The sequence below is a fragment of the Chiloscyllium plagiosum genome, unplaced genomic scaffold (genome assembly GCF_037043375.1).
Source record: "Chiloscyllium plagiosum isolate Xiang-an unplaced genomic scaffold, Cpla_swu_hap1 HiC_scaffold_30, whole genome shotgun sequence".
NCBI classification, from domain to species: domain Eukaryota; kingdom Metazoa; phylum Chordata; class Chondrichthyes; order Orectolobiformes; family Hemiscylliidae; genus Chiloscyllium; species Chiloscyllium plagiosum.
Window position 1 is genome coordinate 52,149,226 of NW_028270168.1, and position 18,639 is coordinate 52,167,864.

The window sequence follows — 18,639 nt, forward strand, 5'->3', positions numbered from 1 at the left end:
GCTCCTGTTAGCCTGCTCTGTCTCAATTATCATGTGACTAATTCACAGTAAGAAACAACTCCTTTCAAACCATATATGGTGTCTTCCATTACATGAAAGTTTGAGTTTACAGGACTACTGACAGAGGCCTGGCCTGGCACATAAAATAAAATTTAAAAAAGTAAATCCAAAGCAAAGTTTCTGGACTTGACCCTGGCCCCTCCCCTCATTCATAAGCTGAGGGACAACGGGACATTTGAGACATCCTTAGCAACATTTTCTAATTAATTTACAAGTAGGCACCAGCCAGAGTGAAAGACTGGTTTCACCATCACTGTAGTCTGGTTACCAGGAATTGTGGGTTTAATGGACTAACAGCATTTCAGAACTAGAAGCAATTAAACAAAGGGTCAGAGATCCAACTCTGCTGTCAACCTTGACTCTTGATCTTGAATCTAAGTATAAGAACTTCTTGGATCTTACCTTTTCACCATTCTCACCATCCAGTCCCTCTACCCCTGGGTCGCCCTGCAATCAGCAATGTCAACAATCATATTCATTGGAACAAATCACATTGACTCATTCTCAGCAAATGGGCAATGGCCAAAAAGATCACAGCTTCCCTCTCTCACCCCGACACACCACCTCCCCTCCACTACACACATACGCGCATGCACACCCACAAAAACTCCCACACCCACCAAGCGCCACATACAGAAAACAGCAACAACTTATATTTATTTAATGCAAGGAATATCCTGTGCCATTTCACCACGACACTGAGTAACAAAATACTGACTGTGGATTGGAAAGTAGCAAATGTCACCCCACTATTTAAAAAGGGGGCAAAAAAATTAAGGCACTACAGACTTGTTGGCCTTACATTCGAAGTAGGGAAAATGTTAGAATCTATTTTAAAGGATGACATAAATAGAAACTTGATTGATAAAGATCTGATTGGGTATAGTCAGCATGGATTTATGAATGATAATCCGTGTTTAACAAACTTGTTGGAGTTTTGTAAAAATGTTACAAATAAAATTGATAAAAGGGAAGCTGATAGGTGTAGTATACTTGGATTTTCAGAAGGATTTTGATGAAATCCCCTCCAAGAGGGCTGATTAGACACATTGAAGCACATGGGAATTGGAGGTAATGTACTGGCATTGATTACAATTCACCAATAGATATAAAACAAAGAGTTGGAATAATTGAGTCATTCTCACATAGGCTCGCTGTGATTAGTCTGGTACCACAAGGATCAATACTTGGGTCCAGCTGTTCACTATACTCAATAATTTGGATGTGGGGACCAAATGTAATACTTTTAAATTTATGGATGATGCAAAGCTAAGTGGAAATGTGTGTTGCCTTCATAAAGGAAGATTTGGACAGGCTTAATCAATAGGCAAGAACTCGACAGATCGAATGTAATGCGGAAAAATGTGAGGTTATCCACTTCAACAGGAGGAACAGATGTGCAGCATATTTCTTAAATAGTAAAAAGCTGGAAAGTGTATATGTACAAATAGATTTAGGTGTCCTTGTTGATAAATCACTAAAGACTAAATGATGCAGCAAATGATAGGAAGGCTAATGGAATGTCAGTTTTTATAGCAATAGGATTTGAGTACAGGAGTAGTGAAGTTTTGCTTGAACTGGAAGGAGCTTGGTTAGATTGCATATGGAGTACTGTGTGCATTTTTAGGTATTTAAGGTATAGTGCTGTTTGCAGTTTTCCCATGTCTCAGAAAGGACCCCTTACCTCAGAAAAGATCTTATTCTTACAGAGGGAGTGCAACAAAGGTTCACCAGACCTGGTGGAGCTATACTCTGAAGACAGAATGGGTAAACTGGGTCTGCAATCTGTAGAGTTTTGAAGAATGAGAGATGATTTCATTGAAACCTACAAACTACTTAAAGAGACACACAGGGTCGATGCAGGTAAGATGTTTCCCTGGTTGGGAAGTCCAGAACCAAGGGGCACAATTTGAAAAAAAAAGGTGAATATCTGTTACGTCCAAGATTAAATCCCAACAGGAGAAATTATTTTACTCAAAGGATTGTGAAACTTTGAAATTCTCTATCACGAAAGCCTATATAAGCTCAGATGTTGAATATATTTATGGTATAGATTGGTAATATTTCAGATTACCAGTGAGTACAGGGTTATTGGGATAAGATGGGGAAAAAGGCATTGAAGTGTCTAATTAACCATGATCGTATTGAAAGGTGGGATAGTCTTGGTGGGCTGAATGGTCTACTCCAGTTCCTATATTAAAACTCAGATTAGGAGGTTTTCCTGCAGATCTACCCCTGCTGCCCTTCCCTGTGTTGTGATATAACTACGATATTTCTCCTATACTTATCATGCACTGATAAGTATAGGGGAGAGAGAGAGAGAGAGAGAGAGAGACTTTTTTTTAAAACTGCAGTCTCTTGCTTATGTTTGCTTAAAAATGGACAACTTTGCTGGACCTACAACATGGATGCCACTGATCACGTGATGTCAGTTGACCATGGTTTCTAGAAAGTTTTGACCAGCAGTAACCAATAGCCAAAAGCATACATCGTCCTCCTGGAATGCCATGCTCCTTTCAGCATGGAAACCATCCAGTCAAGCCAACACAAAGCAGGAATAAACTTCCTGAGGAAATGGTCTAAGAGGATACAATTACAACATTTAAAAAACATCTGGATAAGTACATGAATAGGAAAGGTTTGGAGAGAAATGGGCCAGGAGCAGGCAGGTGGAATTAGTTTAATTTGGGACTGGTTGGACTGAAAGGTCTTTTTCCATGCTATATGACTCTATCTCTACACTCAACCAGTTCAGAATAAAGGAAACCAGTGAAACACATTATGGCATTAATGACCTCTGTAGTTATCTCAAAGAACGCAATGATTGTTGGAGTAACATCAATGCTTCCTCATTAGATGAATGTCATAACTAGGAGCCCCCGTCACAAAACTGAAACTGCACATTTTTGAATGGCTATAAAAATGCAGCTTTGACTTCTTCTACTGATCAGTGACCAATTAAAGAAATTCCTGCCTATAGTGTTGACCTCTCTCAAAGTTTGATCTCTGGAAAAAAATACGTATTTTTCCTGAAAATGAATGCATTTCCCAGCTAACAAGGGTCATATTGCTATGCTGTTGACTGTAAACCACCTGCACCTGAGCTTTTATCAGGAGAAATTCAGACAGACCATCAAAACGTCACTAGACATTGACTTACTGGTCTCTAATTCACAGGAATTTATGACAATATGTTTTAATCGTAACTTAATTTCTTCTTTCCCTTGCATGTTTGTGTTTGTACACGTGCTGCAAATTATCACCTAGGTTGAATTCTTTGAATAATCCATTCTCTTGTTTAAAACATAAGAAATGTTTCTTTGTGACACAACATTCTGAGGAAGGGTCACTGGACCCGAAACGTTAACTCTGATTTCTCTCCACAGATGCTGCTGCCCTCTGTTCCTGGGTATGGGGCTCTTACCCTTTTAATCAGCCTGAGCCCACAAGCTCCACTAACCTTCAATGGGCTAGGTATCTGAGGTCTCCTTTCATTTAGGCTACATAACTAATTCACACATAAAAAGACAGACACACCCAAAAAGAACACATTAGCACACACACTCATGCACAAGAGGTAGAAATTCATGCATATGTGCAGAGAAACAGACATGAGCACAGACAAATTGACATACAGACAGGTCCAAGAATATATTCGCCGACATTGACGTAATCACACTCTGATTTTAAATATTCAGGTACTCACAACACCACCTTTGGGTCCTGATTTTCCTTGGAATCCCTGGAGAAAAGGTGGAAAGAAAGTCTGGGATCAGAAATGTTCACCTTCACTCTGACTCACAGTCAGATAGGCATTTCGTTCAACAGTGGGAAGGGAGTTTACTTCTCACAAGTCCGGTTAGTACAATCCGAGTGAAGGAAGTTCGGTTTCCTTACGCACAGAGTGCTGTATGTCTTTATAGCATAGGTTCCCATTGCTTACCTTATCACCTTTAAATCCAGGAACACCCTGAGGACCTGGGATTCCAGTGGGACCCCGTTCTCCTTTAATACCCTAAACAAAAAGTGAATGAAGCATCAAATTGTGTAAAAGTACCATTTACGTTTCTCACAATTAATCCTCTACTCTTTCCAGGTTGTGATCTATGCCAACATGATGCTCTGAACCATCATTGTCACTGGTCTTCTTGACAAGTAGATTACCAATTAGAATTTATTGTCACATGTATTGAAGTACAGAAGGCCATGGATACAGTGAAGAGCCAGTCCTGCTGCCATCTTAGATACAAAGGTACTTAAATACAAAAGCTTAAGTATAAAGTAGAGCAATAAAAAAAAGTTAAAAATTAAACATTACAGTCCCTCTTAGTATAAAGTAGAAAAAAAATAAACTCACGGCTTGACATACTGGAATCAGGTAAAATGCATATTCTGTTCCTTTCTGATTGGAATATTCTGTAATTATCCCGTTATTCCTTAGAGAGCCATCCTAAATTTAAGAGCCTGCATGGTCTCCTATTGTGCCACATAACTCAATTACTCACCTTCCCATCATTCCTCATACTGACCATCAGCACCTTCCCACTCTTCTTCACGCTGGTCATCAGCAGCTTCTCATCATTCCTCACATTGACCATTAGCACCTTCCCGTCATTTCTCAGATTGACCATCGGCACCTTCTCGCCATTCCTCAGATTGACCATCAGCACCTTCTCGCCATTCCTCAGATTGACCATCAATACCTTCTTGCCGTTCCTCAGATTGACCATCGGCACCTTACCGTCATTCCTCAGATTGACCATCAGCACCTTCTCGCCATTCCTCGGTTTGACCATCGGCACCTTCCCGCCATTCCTCAGATTGACCATCAGCACCTTCCTGCCATTCCTCACACTGACCATTAGCACCTTCCCACCATTCCTCAGATTGACCATCAGCACCTTCCTGCCATTTCTCGGATTGACCATCAGCACCTTCTCGCCATTCCTCACACTGACCATTAGCACCTTCCCGCCATTCCTCAGATTGACCATCAGCACCTTACCGTCATTCCTCACATTGACCATCAGCACCTTTCCGCCATTCCTCAGATTGACCATCAGCACCTTCCCGCCATTCCTCAGATTGACCATCAGCACCTTCCCGCCATTTCTCAGGTTGACCATCAGCACATTCCCGTCATTCCTCACATTGACCATTAGTACCTTCTCACCATTCCTCAGATTGACCATCAGCAGCTTCTCACCATTCCTCAGATTGACCATCTGCACCTTCCCGCCATTTCTCGGATTGACCAACAGCACCTTACCGTCATTCCTCACATTGACCATCAGCACCTTTCAGCCATTCCTCAGATTGACCATCAGCACCTTCCCGCCATTCCACACATTGACCATTAGCACCTTCCCGTCATTGCTCACATTGACCATCAGCACGTTCACGTCATTCCTCAGATTGAACATCAGCACCTTCCCGCCATTTCTCAGGTTGACCATCAGCACATTCCCGTCATTCCTCACATTGACCATTAGCACCTTCTCACCATTCCTCAGATTGACCATCAGCACCTTCCCGCCATTTCTCAGATTGACCATCAGCACATTCCCGTCATTCCTCACATTGACCATTAGCACCTTCTCACCATTCCTCAGATTGACCATCAGCAGCTTCTCACCATTCCTCAGATTGACCATCTGCACCTTCCCGCCATTTCTCGGATTGACCATCAGCACCTTACCGTCATTCCTCACATTGACCATCAGCACCTTTCCGCCATTCCTCAGATTGACCATCAGCACGTTCCCGTCATTCCTCACATTGACCATTAGCACCTTCTCACCATTCCTCAGATTGACCATCAGCAGCTTCTCACCATTCCTCAGATTGACCATCTGCACCTTCCCGCTATTCCTCAGACTGACCATTAGCACCTTCCTACTCTTCCTCACGCTGATCATCAGCAGCTTCTCATCATTTGTCAGATTGACCTTCCCGCTATTCCTCAGATTGACCATCAGCACCTTCCCATCATTCCTCACAGTCACCATCAGTACCTTCCCAACATTCTTCACATTGACGAATGATACCTCCTCATCATTCTTCACATTGACTATCAACACCTTCCCATCATTCCTCTCACTGACTATAAGCACCTTCCCATCAATAGAGGGAGCACAGCAAAGATTAGCTAAATGGTTCACGAGGATGAGAGAGAAATTCTGTGATGAGAGGCTGAGTAAATTTTGTTATACATTTTCTGGAGTTTAGATGAAAGCGAAATGATCTGATTGAAACAATCAATTCAGATTCTGAAGGAACCTGACAGGGTAGAAAATGAAAGTTGCTTTCCTTAGTTGAGGAATCTGGAACTTGAAGGAAACAGTTTCTGGTTAAGGATCTGAAGGTTTGGGATTGGGCTGGGGAGAAGGAGAGACATTTCAAGTGTTTCAAATATTTGTAACAGTCAGGAAAGGTAATAGAAAATCAGTCACTCTCACGGAAGAGAGATGGAGGAGGAAGAATGGAACATCACAGGAGAATGTTAGGTCTACTGGCTCAGAAATAAAATTGAGTTAAAAATCACACAACACCAGGTTATAGTACAATAGGTTTAATTGGAAGCATTAGCTGCTTGGACTATAACCTGGTGTTGTGTGATTTTAAAATTTGTACACCCCAGTCCAACACCGGGATCTCCAAAAAATAAAATGGTGTATGAGCTAAAGGAATAGCTGAATTTTGAATATTGAAAACTGAGGTCCTGATTGAATTTAAAAGGTCATTTGTTTTGAGAAAGATTTTGCCATCTCGATATGATGGTAAAACCATGTTGGGTAGGGGAAAAGAGAGAGGTGGGAGGCTATCCAGGTTTCTCAGCCCGATCCCACTGCATGATATCATTAAGGGAATGGGATAATGCAATGGATCATGAATGCATACATACAACAATTCATTGATTTCAGACCTTCTGCAGTTCTGAGTTGCACAGCTTCTTGAGGAGAAGCAGCTCCCACCAGAGAGTCATAGAGACCTACAGCATGGAGACAGGCCCTTCAGCCCAAACTGTCCATCCAGGCTAACCTCATTTCCCTGCACTTGGCCCATAACCTTCTGCTGGCAGTTCATTCCATACGTGTACCACCCTCAGGTTCCCTTTTATTCTTTCCCTTTCAACCTTAAACTGATGCCCTCTAGTCCTCGATTCCCCAAACCTGGGAAAAAGACTGTGTGCATTCACCAATCCATGCCTCTCATGATCTTATACACTTCTATAAGATCCCCCCTCAGTCGCCTACGCTCTGAAGAAAAACATCCTAGCTTGACCAACCTCTCCTTATAACTCAAACCCTTGAGTTCTGCCATCATCCTTGTAAATTTCTTCTGCACTCTTTCCAGTTTAATGACATTCTTCCTATACAAGGTGACCAAAACTGAACACAATACTCCAAGTGTGCCCTCACCAACATCCTGTATAACTACAACATAACTTCCCAACTTCTATACTCAATGCCCTGACTGATGAAGGTCAGTGTGCCAAAAGCCTCCTTCACTGCCCTGTCTACCTGTGACTCCACTTTCAGAGAACTGTGCACCTGAACTCCAAGGTCCCTCTGTTCCACTACACTCCTTAAGGCTCCATCATTCACCATAAAACACCTACCTTTGTTTGACTTGCCAAAATGCATATTTATCTATATTAAATTCCATTTGCCTTTTCTTGGCCCACAATCCCATCTGATCAAGGTCCTACTGCAATTTCTGAGGACCTTCCTCACTGTCCACGATCCGCCTATTTTCGTATCATCTGTAAACTTACTAATCATGCCTTGTACATGCTCATCCAAATCATTAATATAGATAACAAACAGCAATGGGCCCAGCACTGACCCCTGAGGGACTCCACTAGTCACAGGCCTCCAGTCCAACAAGCATCCTTCCACTATTACCCTCTGCTTCCTACCATCAAGCCAATTATGTATCCAATTTGCTAGCTCCCTGTGGATTCCATGCGATCTAGCCTTCCAGAGCCTTCCAACATGTGGAACCTATGTCTACTGCTCTGCCCTCATCAACCTTCCTCGTCACTTCATCAAAGAACTCTTACAAATTTGCGAGGCACGATCTCCCATGCACAAAGCCATGCTGACTACTCCTAATCAAAACCTGTCTTTCCAAATGCATGTATATCTTATCCCTCAGAATCTTCTCAATTAACTTGGCACAGTGGTTCGCACTACTGCCTGAGAAGTGCCAGGGACCAGAGTTTGATTCCAGCCTTGGGCGACTATCTGTGTGGAGTTTGCACATTCTCCCGTGTATGCGTGGGTTTCCATCGGGTGGTCTGGTTTCCTCCCATAGTCCAAAGAAGTGTGCAGGTTAGATGAATTGGCCTTGCTAAATTGCCCATCGTGTTCAGGGATGTGTAGGTTAGGTGCATTAGTTAGGGGTAAATATAGAGCAATAGGGTAGGGGAATGGGTCTGGGTGGGTTACTCTTCAGAGGGCCTGTGTAGATTTGTTGGACCAAAGGGCCGGTTTCCACACGGTAGGGATTCTGTGATTCTACCACAGATGTGAAGCTTACTGGTCTATAGTTCCCAGGTTTTTCTTTGCAGTCCTTCCTGAATAAGGGCACAACATTCGCTACCCTCCAGTCTTCCCGTACCTGACGCGTGACAAATCATGATGCAAAACTATCAGCCAGAACCCCTGTGATTTCTTCCCTAGCCTCTTGCAGGCTCTTGGATATGTCTGGTCAGGACCAGGAGATTTATCCACTTTCATACATTCTAATATTACATTTTTTTTTACATTACATTTACATTTTTACATTACATTACAGTGTGGAAACAGGCCCTTCAGCCCAACAAGTCCACACCGACCCGCCGAAGAGCAACCTACCCATACCCCTACATTTACCCCTTACCTAACACTACGGGCAATTTAGCATGGCCAATTCACCTGACCTGCACATCTTTCGACTGTGGGAAGAAATCGGAACACCCGGAGGAAACCCACGCAGACACGGGGAGAACGTGCAAACTCCACACAGTCAGTCGCCTGAGGCGGGAATTGAACCCGGGTCTCTGGCGCTGTGAGGCAGCAGTGCTAACCACTGTGCCACCGTGCTGCCCACAATATGTCCAACACCTTCTCTATGGACTATTCCCAAGATATCACCACTAATTTCCCCAAGTTCTCAAGTCTTCATGATTTGCTCCACAGTAAATGCAGAGGAGAAATATTAATTGAGGACCTCGCCCAAATCATGCAGTTACACACACGCGTGCGCGCGTACACACACACTCAGTCTTTTTCCTTTAATATACTCAAAGAACCTCTTTGGATTCACCCTAATCTTCTCATCCAAGGCTATCTCATGTCCCCGTTTTGCCCTCCTGATTTGCTTTTCCAGTAACCTCCTGTATCCCCTATATACCTCCACGGGGTGGTTGGGTTGGTTGGTCCGGGTGTCCCAGCAGTGTTCTCTGAAACGTTCCGCAAGTAGGCGGCCTGTCTCCCCAATATAGAGGAGTCCCCATCGGGTGCAGCAGATGCAGTAAATGATGTGTGTGGAGGTGCAGGTGAATTTGTGGCGGATATGGAAGTATCCTTTGGGGCCTTGGAGGGAAGTAAGGGGGGAGGTGTGGGCGCAAGTTTTGCATTTCTTGCGGTTGCAGGGGAAGGTGACGGGAGTGGAGGTTAGGTTGGTGGGGGGTGTGGACCTGACGAGGGAGTCACGGAGGGAGTGGTCTTTTCGGAACGCTGATAGGGGAGGGGAGGGAAATATATCCTTGGTGGTGGGGTCTGTTTGGAGGTGGCGGAAATGATGGCGGATGATACGCTGTACATGGAGGTTGGTGGGGTGGTAGGACTATGTTCCGACCAACAAAATTTGTTTCCGGACGACGTTCCAACCAATAAAACTTGTTCCCGTGGCTCAACACTTCAACTCCCCCTTCCACTCCACCAAGGACATGCAGGTCATTGGACTCCTCCATCGCCAGACCATAGCAACACGACGGTTGGAGGAAGAGCGCCTCATCTTCCGCCTAGGAACCCTCCAACCACAAGGGATGAACTCGGATTTCTCCAGTTTCCTCATTTCCCCTCCCCCCACCTTGTCTCAGACAAATCCCTCGAACTCAGCACCGCCTTCCTAATCTGCAATCTTCTTCCTGACCTCTCCGCCCCCACCCCACTCCGGCCTATCACCCTCACCTTGACCTCCTTCCACCTATCACATTTCCGACGCCCCTCCTCTCTACCTTTTATCTTAGCCTGCTGGACACACTTTCCTCATTCCTGAAGAAGGGCTTATGCCCGAAACGTCGATTCTCCTGTTCCTTGGATGCTGCCTGACCTGCTGCGCTTTTCCAGCAACACATTTTCAGCTCTCATCTCCAGCATCTGCAGTCCTCACTTTCTCCTTTCCTGTTAGTCACTCAGCTACTCTCTGCCTGCAATGTAGGTGTGGCCACCTCACTAAAACGTTTATCTTGGATGATCTAGCTCCAGCTAACACAGTCTCCCAGGAGCTGTAACTGGGTGCACCTCCCATAGGTGTGGTCTCCAGGGACAATGGAAGTCTCTGTGAGATTCCACATTCTGCAGGAAGAACATGCAACTGCTCGAACCGCCATCTCAACTGCTCTAACTGCCATCCCAACTGCTCTAACCGCCATCTCAACTGCTCGAAGACTAAAGAGGAAAGTTCAAACGACTCTACCTGAGCTTACCTGTACTTTCTGCTGAGCTGCTGCTTCCCAAAGCCTCTCAAGCTAAAACGTTCCTACTCACCCTGTGAAGTCTGAATACGGATCAGGGCAAAGCTTGTTATAGAGTCATACAGCATGGAAACAGACCCTTCGGTCCAATCAATCCATGCTGACCATGATCCCAAGCTAAACTAGTTTCAATTGTCTGTACTTGGCCCATAGCCCTCCAAACATTTCTTATTCATATACTTATCTAAATGCTTTTTAAATGTTGTAACTTTAACCACATCCACTGCATTCTCTGGCAATTCATTCCACACATGAACCATCCTGTGTAAAAAAAAACTGCTCCTCGTGTCTTTTTAAAATCCTTTTCGTCTCACCTTAAAAATGCCCCCCAACCCCCCAGAGAAAAGACACCTGGCCATTCACCTTATCTGTACCCCTCATGATTTTATAAACCACTTTAAGGTCACCCCTCAACTTCCTACACTCTAGTGAAAAAAACTCCCAACCTATCCAGCTTCTCCTTATAACTTGAACTCTCCATTCTTAGCAACATTTTGGTAAATCTCTCCAGCTTAATAATAACCTCCCTACAACAAGGTGACCAGAACTTGACACAGTACCCCAGAGCAGGCCTCACCAACATTCTGTACAACCTCAACATAACATCCCAACTCCAACATGCAAAGGTCTGAGCAATTAAGGCAAGCTAAATGCCTTCTTAACTACCCTGTCTATACGTGATGCAATCTTCAAAGAATTATGTACTGGAGTTCTGGAGTCAGGAGACATTGTCAGGCAAGTTCAAAAGGTATTGCTAACTTCAGAAGACGCAGTGCAATGTTTTACGTTAAATATGATTTTAAAACAGGAATTTATGCTTTATATAGAAAAGGTGACGATTAAATGGACCACGATTTTGAAATCAGAATAGTGCTCACCTGCATTAGACTCCTGGTTGACTAGATAGAGTGCTGTTCTATTTTATACAGTCTTGAAATTCTGATTTTACTATTTCAACTGTGCTTTGATATTATCATCGACATTGTTGGTCATGTGTTCAGCCTTGGAAGCAATTGAACCAACTGCCATCTACTTGACTACTTTATGGACTTTCACGCAGTCAGCTCTGAAAGCGTTCATGACACTGTTGTGAAATGGAATCTAATTATGAACAGTTGGTTCAGCTGCAATAGCCACTAATGCATTTTTAAATTATCAATTCATTGTGTGTGGGTGCCCTGGCTAGGTCAGCGTTTATTATCCAACCATAATTGCCATTAAGAAGCAGATGGTAAGATGCTGAACTATCATTTTGCCGCACTGATAGAGAAGGCATAATGATATAATCCTAAATCAGAATGGTGTATGGAATGAATGAGAGAGTACAGGTGATGGTGTTTCCATGTATGGTGTAGAACATAGAACAATGCAGCACAGAACAGGCCCTTCGGCCCACGATGTTGTGCCGAACATTTGTCCTAGCTTAAGCACCCATCCATGTACCTATCCAATTGCCGCTTAAAGGTCGCCAATGATTCTGACTCTGCCACTCCCACAGGCAGCGCATTCCATGCCCCCACCACTCTCTGGGTAAAGAACCTACCCCTGACATCCCCCCTATACCTTCCACCTTTCACCTTAAATTTATGTCCCCTTGTAACACTCTGTTGTACCCGGGGAAAACGTCTCTGACTGTCTACTCTATCGATTCCTCTGATCATCTTATAAACCTCTATCAAGTCACCCCTCATCCTTCGCCGTTCCAATGAGAAAAGGCCTAGCACGCTCAACCTATCCTTGTACGACCTATTCTCCATTCCAGGCAACATCCTGGTAAATCTTCTCTGCACCCTCTCCAAAGCTTCCACATCTTTCCTAAAGTGAGGCGACCAGAACTGCACACAGTACTCCAAATGTGGCCTTAACAAGGTCCTGTACAGCTGCAACATCACTTCACGACTCTTGGATTCAATCCCTCTGCTAATGAACGTAAAGACACCAAAGGCCTTCTTACAAGCTCTATCCACCTGAGTGGCAACTTTCAAGGATCTATGAACATAGACCCCAAGATCCCACTGCTCCTCCACCTTACTAAGAACCCTACCGTTAACCCTGTATTCCGCATTCTTATTTGTCCTTCCAAAATGGACAACCTCACACTTGACAGGGTTGAACTCCATCTGCCACTCCTCAGCCCAGCTCTGCATCATATCCAAGTCCCTTTGCAGCCGACCACAGCCCTCCTCACTGTCCACAACTCCACCAATCTTCGTATCATCTGCAAATTTACTGACCCACCCTTCGACTCCCTCTTCCAAGTCATTAATAAAAATTACAGAGGACCCAGATCTGATCCCTGCGAAACTCCACTTGTAACTGGGCTCCAGGCTGAATATTTACCATCTACCACCACTCTCTGACTTCGACCGGTTAGCCAGTTTTCTATCCAACTGGCCAAATTTCCCAATATCCCATGCCTCCTGACTTTCCGCATAAGCCTACCATGGGAAACCTTATCAAATGCCTTACTAAAATCCATGTACACTACATCCACTGCGCTACCCTCATCCACATGCTTGGTCACCTCCTCAAAGAATTCAATAAGACACGTAAGGCAAGACCTACCCCTCACAAATCCGTGCTGGCTGTCCCTAATAAAGCACTGTCTTTCCAGATACTCATAACTCCTATCCCTCAGTACCCTTTCCATTACTTTGCCTACCATCGAAGTAAGACTAACTGGCCTGTAATTCCTGGGGTTATCCCTATTCCCTTTTTTGAACAGGGGCACAACATTCGCCACTCTCCAGTCCCCTGGTACCACCCCCGTTGACAGTGAAGACGAAAAGATCATTGCCAACGGCTCTGCAATTTCCTCTCTTGCTTCCCACATAATCCTAGGATATATCCCGTCAGGCCCGGGGGACTTGTCTATCTTCAAGTTGTTCAAAATGTCCAACACATCTTCCTTCCTAACAAGTATCTCTTCTAGCTTACCAGTCCGTTTCACACTCTCCTCTTCAACAATACGGTCCCTCTCGTTTGTAAATACTGAAGAAAAGTACTCATTCAAGACCTCTCCTATCTCTTCTGACTCAATACACAGTATCCCACTACTGTCCTTATTCGGACCTACTCTCGTTCTCGTCATTCTCATGTTTCTCACATACTCATAAAATGCTTGGGGTTATCCTTGATCCTATCCGCCAAAGATTTTTCATGCCCTCTCTTAGCTCTCCTAATCCCTTTCTTCAGCTCCCTTCTGGCTATCCTGTATCCCTCCAACGCTCTGTCTGAACCTTGTTTCCTCAACCTTATGTAAGCCTCCTTCTTCCTCTTTACAAGACATTCAACCTCCCTCGTCAACCAAGGTTCCCTCACACGACCATCTCTTTCCTGCCTGACAGGTACATACATATCAAGGACACGTCGTATCTGTTCCTTGAAAAAGTTCCACATTTCCACGACATCCTTCCCTGACAGCCTATGCTCCCAACTTATGCTCCTCAGTACCTATGCTCCCAACTTATGCTCCTCAGAGCCTATGCTCCCAACTTATGCTCCTCAGTATGGCTCATAGGTTTGGAAGGTTCTGACTATGGAATCTTAATGAGTTGCTCAGTATATCTTATAGATGATACCCACTGCTGCCACTGTGAATTGAAGATGAAGGGGAGTGAATGTTGAAGGTGGATGATCTGATGCCAGTCAAGCAGGCTGCTTTGTGCTGGACAGTGTCAAGCTTCTTAAGTGTTGTTGCAGCTGCACTTGTGCAGTGAGGAGTATTTCAAGACTTGTAGATGGCGGACAGGCTTTGGGGAGTCAGGTAGTGAGTTACACATCACAGAATCCCCACTCCTTTTTATGTGGCAGGTCCAGTTCAGTTTTTGTTTGATGTTAACTCCCTTGATAATGACAGTGAAGGATTCATATACGGTAATGTCATTGAATGTCAGGTGGTAATGGTTGGATTTTCTCTTGTGGGAGATAGTCATTGGCTGGGAGTTGTGTGGCATGAATGTTACTTGCCACTTATCAGCCAAAAGCTGACTGTTGTTCAGATCTTATAGCGTTTGAACACAGACTGCTTCATTATCTGGGGAGTCATGAATAATGCTGAACATTGTGCAATCATCAGTGAACATCTTCACTTCTGACTGAATCATGGAGGGAAGGTCATTGATGGAGCAGCTGAAGGTATTGGGCCTAGGACATCATCCTGAGGTTCTGGGCTCTTGTGGTGCAATGGTTGTGTCCCTACCTTAGGCCAGAGGCCTGGGTTCAAGCCCACCTACTCCAAAGATGCATCATAATGTATCTTTCTACCCTGAGGAATTCCTGTAGAGATGTCCTAAGCTGAGATGACTGACATCTAACAAACATAACCACCCTCCTCTGTGCCAGGTATGACATCAACCAGCAGAGAGTTCTCCCCCTGATTCCTATTGACTGCCGTTTTGCTTAGGCTTCTTGGTTAAGTGCAGTCTAGATGTTCTGTATCCCTGGAGTTCAGATGTTACTCCATGTTCAGATAAAGCTGTAGAAATTAGGAGCTCAGTGGACATGGGAGCAGGTCATTGCTAGGTAAGCACTGTGATTGACCCCTTCTTATGAAAGCAGTTGCTTTATTGTAACATCTGCTTTGTAACTTATAATGTGCTTTACAGTTTTAAATCAAAAACCTACTTTACTAATTCCTGACAAACAACTGATTATTAGATTACTATCAATATGGTTGAGAGTGTGTTGCTGGAAAAGCACAGTAGGTCAGGCAGCATCCGAGGAGCAGGAGAATCAACATTTTGGACATAAGCCCTTTATCAGGAATAAGGCTGATGAAGGGCTTATGCCTGAAACAGCGATTCTCCTGCTCCTCAGATGCTGTCTGACCTGCTGTGCTTTCCCAGCACACTTTCGACTTAACTCCAGCATCTGCAGTCCTCACTTTCTCCTGATCAATAATATGTAGTCTGCCTGCCTTGCCATCTACCCCCCTCCATTACCATCTCAGCCCTGCTCAGGAGGTGGCATATCAGACCTGCCACTGGGTAGTCCATGCAAAGGCAGCAACAGGATTGTAGTTTTGGGAAATCTCTCTCCCCAGGATTACTTCCTCAAAGGGGACAATCCACGCATTGTTAGCTAGTGCTTGCTGCCAACTGGATAATCAGGCTCCAGTGTTGTTACCTTATGGCCAGCAGCCGCAACAGCAGCAGCACCAAAGCTGCATGTGAGAGTGTAATTTGGAGAGACCGTTTATAAATGGGTCCTGCCATTGACTCAGCAAATTCCCACCTTAAAAAAACTGCAAGGAAATTAAAATTCCTGGATTCAAGAAATAATATTTTTCCTAACCATTTTTCCAAGGAGAAATTATACATTCCTGTCTTCAGATTCCATTCAACAAACACTTCTTTCAGGTTAGCTGCTCAGTCAATGTTCTCAACTTACTGCTCACTAACAAGAAAGACAGGGAACCATTGATCCTACATCATTGAACCACTGGCACCTGGCCAGAACATGATCACCACAACAGGGCACTGGCTACAACTCATGCTATAGAAGTGAAATAATTAGATAACTTGAACTCATGCTGAAAAAGTGAAATAATTAAGTAACTTGAACAAAGCTTTGAGATAACAGTGGGAGGTTTGTGCATTTTTGAGCCCTGCTTCTTTTGTTTGAAGCTCCTCAGTTGGACACGTTTCCCAGAGATGACAGAAATAAATTCTGGAAACTAAGAATGAAAGTAACTATTTTCTTTTTGTTTGCAATTTCAATCCCAGTCCTCCAAAGTCCCTCTTGAGTAAAATGGAAATACAGTCAGTTCTTCTATGACACGATAGTCGCATTCTTGTACAACCCTATGTCACAGAAGAATCGTGCTTTAGAAGTGTTTAAAGTGTTGGCACTGTGATCATTCACAGCCAACACACATTGTAAAAGTTTGCACTTTCAAAACTGCGTCCCCAATTCGTCAACTGCATTACATCGAATTAGTGTTGATGAAACATGCATTACAACAGAACGATCTGTACAACTAAACTTCGGTCCGCACAATAAAATGACTTCTTTAAACAAGACTAAATCTCAAAACCAGCTATTAATGTGGTACTGTGAGCAGGAATGCTGCAGATTCCACAAGTAAATATTGACTTGAAATACTTACAGCCTTGCCTCTGGGTCCTGGAGGTCCTGTTTCACCGGACATTCCTCTGTCGCCCTTGGAAAAGAAAAACAAATGACTTTTTGTTTTAATTTACTCAAGAGACAAAGGCATCACTGACGGGGCCAACATTTATTGTCCATCCCTAGTTGCCCTTACGAAGCTCATAGCTGCCTTTTTGAACCATTGCAGTCCATGTGCTGTAGGCACAAGTAGGACATGGCACTTAGAGAGACAATGCCAGGATTTTGACCCAGTGACAGTGAAGGAATGGCAATGTTAATTCAGGATGGTGAGTGTTCCCATGTATCTGTCACCCTTGTCCTTCTAGATCTTAGTTGTTGTAGTTTGGAAGGTGCTAAGGGCTTTTGGCTAATTTCTGCATCATGTACATGGTTCATACTGCTGCTACTGAGCATTGGTGATTGAGCATGTGAATGCTTGCAGGTGTGGTGCCAATCAAGCAGGCCGCTTTGTCCTGGATGGTGTCAAACCTCTTGAATGTTTGTGGAGCTGCACTGATCCAGGCAAGTTGCAAGTATTCCCTCACATTCCTGACTTGTACCTTATAGATATTGGGCATACTTTGGGAATTAGGGAGATGAGTTACTCGCTGCAGTATGCTGTAGTGTTTGCAGGTGTAACAAAATAGCGAAGAACAACCTTCAAGTAAACAGGTCCTATGGCAAAGGAGAGTTCATTGTCAATTCAGACTAATCAGAGTCTTCAGTATGGCAAGGAAATGCATGAAGGAACATTGGTTGCCTTGAGTCTTGATATCGTGATATTAATTGCATTTGAATCTATACAACACTAAAGTTCTGTTGACTGAATTGAGGTCTTTTTACAGGAAAGATGAAGAATTTGACACTTGCTTACTGAGTCATAAAGTAGGGAAGGAATTATAGAAAAAATTTTGTTCAAGCAAAGTTAACATTAAGGCAGTTAGAAAACGTTCAGAGACGGTTCATGACTAGAATGAACAGTTTATTTCATGAAGATCAGGAGTAGGTCATTCAGTCCACTGAACCTGCTCTTGATTAGATTACTTACAGTGTGGAAACAGGCCCTTTGGCCCAACAAGTCTACACTGACCCTCCAAAGAGCAACCCACCCAGACCCATTCCCCTACATTTACCCCTTCGCCTAACACTACAGGCAATTTAACATGGCCAATTCACCTAACCTGCACATTTTTGGACTGTGGAGGAAACTGGAGCAACTGGAGGAAACCCACGCAGACATGGGGAGAATGTGCAAACTCCACACAGTCAGTTGCCTGAGGTGTGAATTGAACCCGGGCGTCTGGCAGTGTGAGGCAGCAGTGCTAACCACTGAGCCACCATGCCACCCATAAATTCCACCATTCAATAACATTATGGTTGACCTGACAGTGGCCTCAACTCTTAATTCCTGCCAAACTCTCAATGTTTGACTCTTTTGTCATCAAGAAATTATTTTCTTCAGCCTTAGAAATGTTCAAAGATCCTCCCTCACCTTTTTTGGGAAAAGTTCTAAACACGCATAAATCACAGCGAAAAATATTCCTCATTCCTCGATTGCATCCTACGGTTCTAGTTTCCCCTACCAAGTGAAATATCCTTTCTGATTCTGTCCATCCACCTTGAAGAGTGAACTGATTGGGCCTATATCCTTTGGAGAAAGAAACTGGGTCGATCTTATCAAAATATGCAACATTCTGAGAGGTTTTGACAGGATGGATAGG

The 18,639-nt window shown here is 43.9% G+C and overlaps 1 protein-coding gene across 1 annotated transcript in view; it reads right to left on the bottom strand.

Moving 5' to 3' along the window:
- The window catches only part of col9a2 (procollagen, type IX, alpha 2), a 196,595-nt gene that overhangs the window by 36,386 nt on the left and 141,570 nt on the right, over positions 1 to 18,639 (bottom strand). The window contains exons 23-26 of the mRNA XM_087976944.1: positions 16,917 to 16,970; positions 4,004 to 4,075; positions 3,767 to 3,802; positions 463 to 507 (exon numbers count right to left, since the gene is read on the bottom strand). Coding sequence (XP_087833070.1) covers positions 463 to 507; positions 3,767 to 3,802; positions 4,004 to 4,075; positions 16,917 to 16,970 — 207 coding nt within the window. The remainder of the gene's footprint in view (positions 1 to 462; positions 508 to 3,766; positions 3,803 to 4,003; positions 4,076 to 16,916; positions 16,971 to 18,639) is intronic.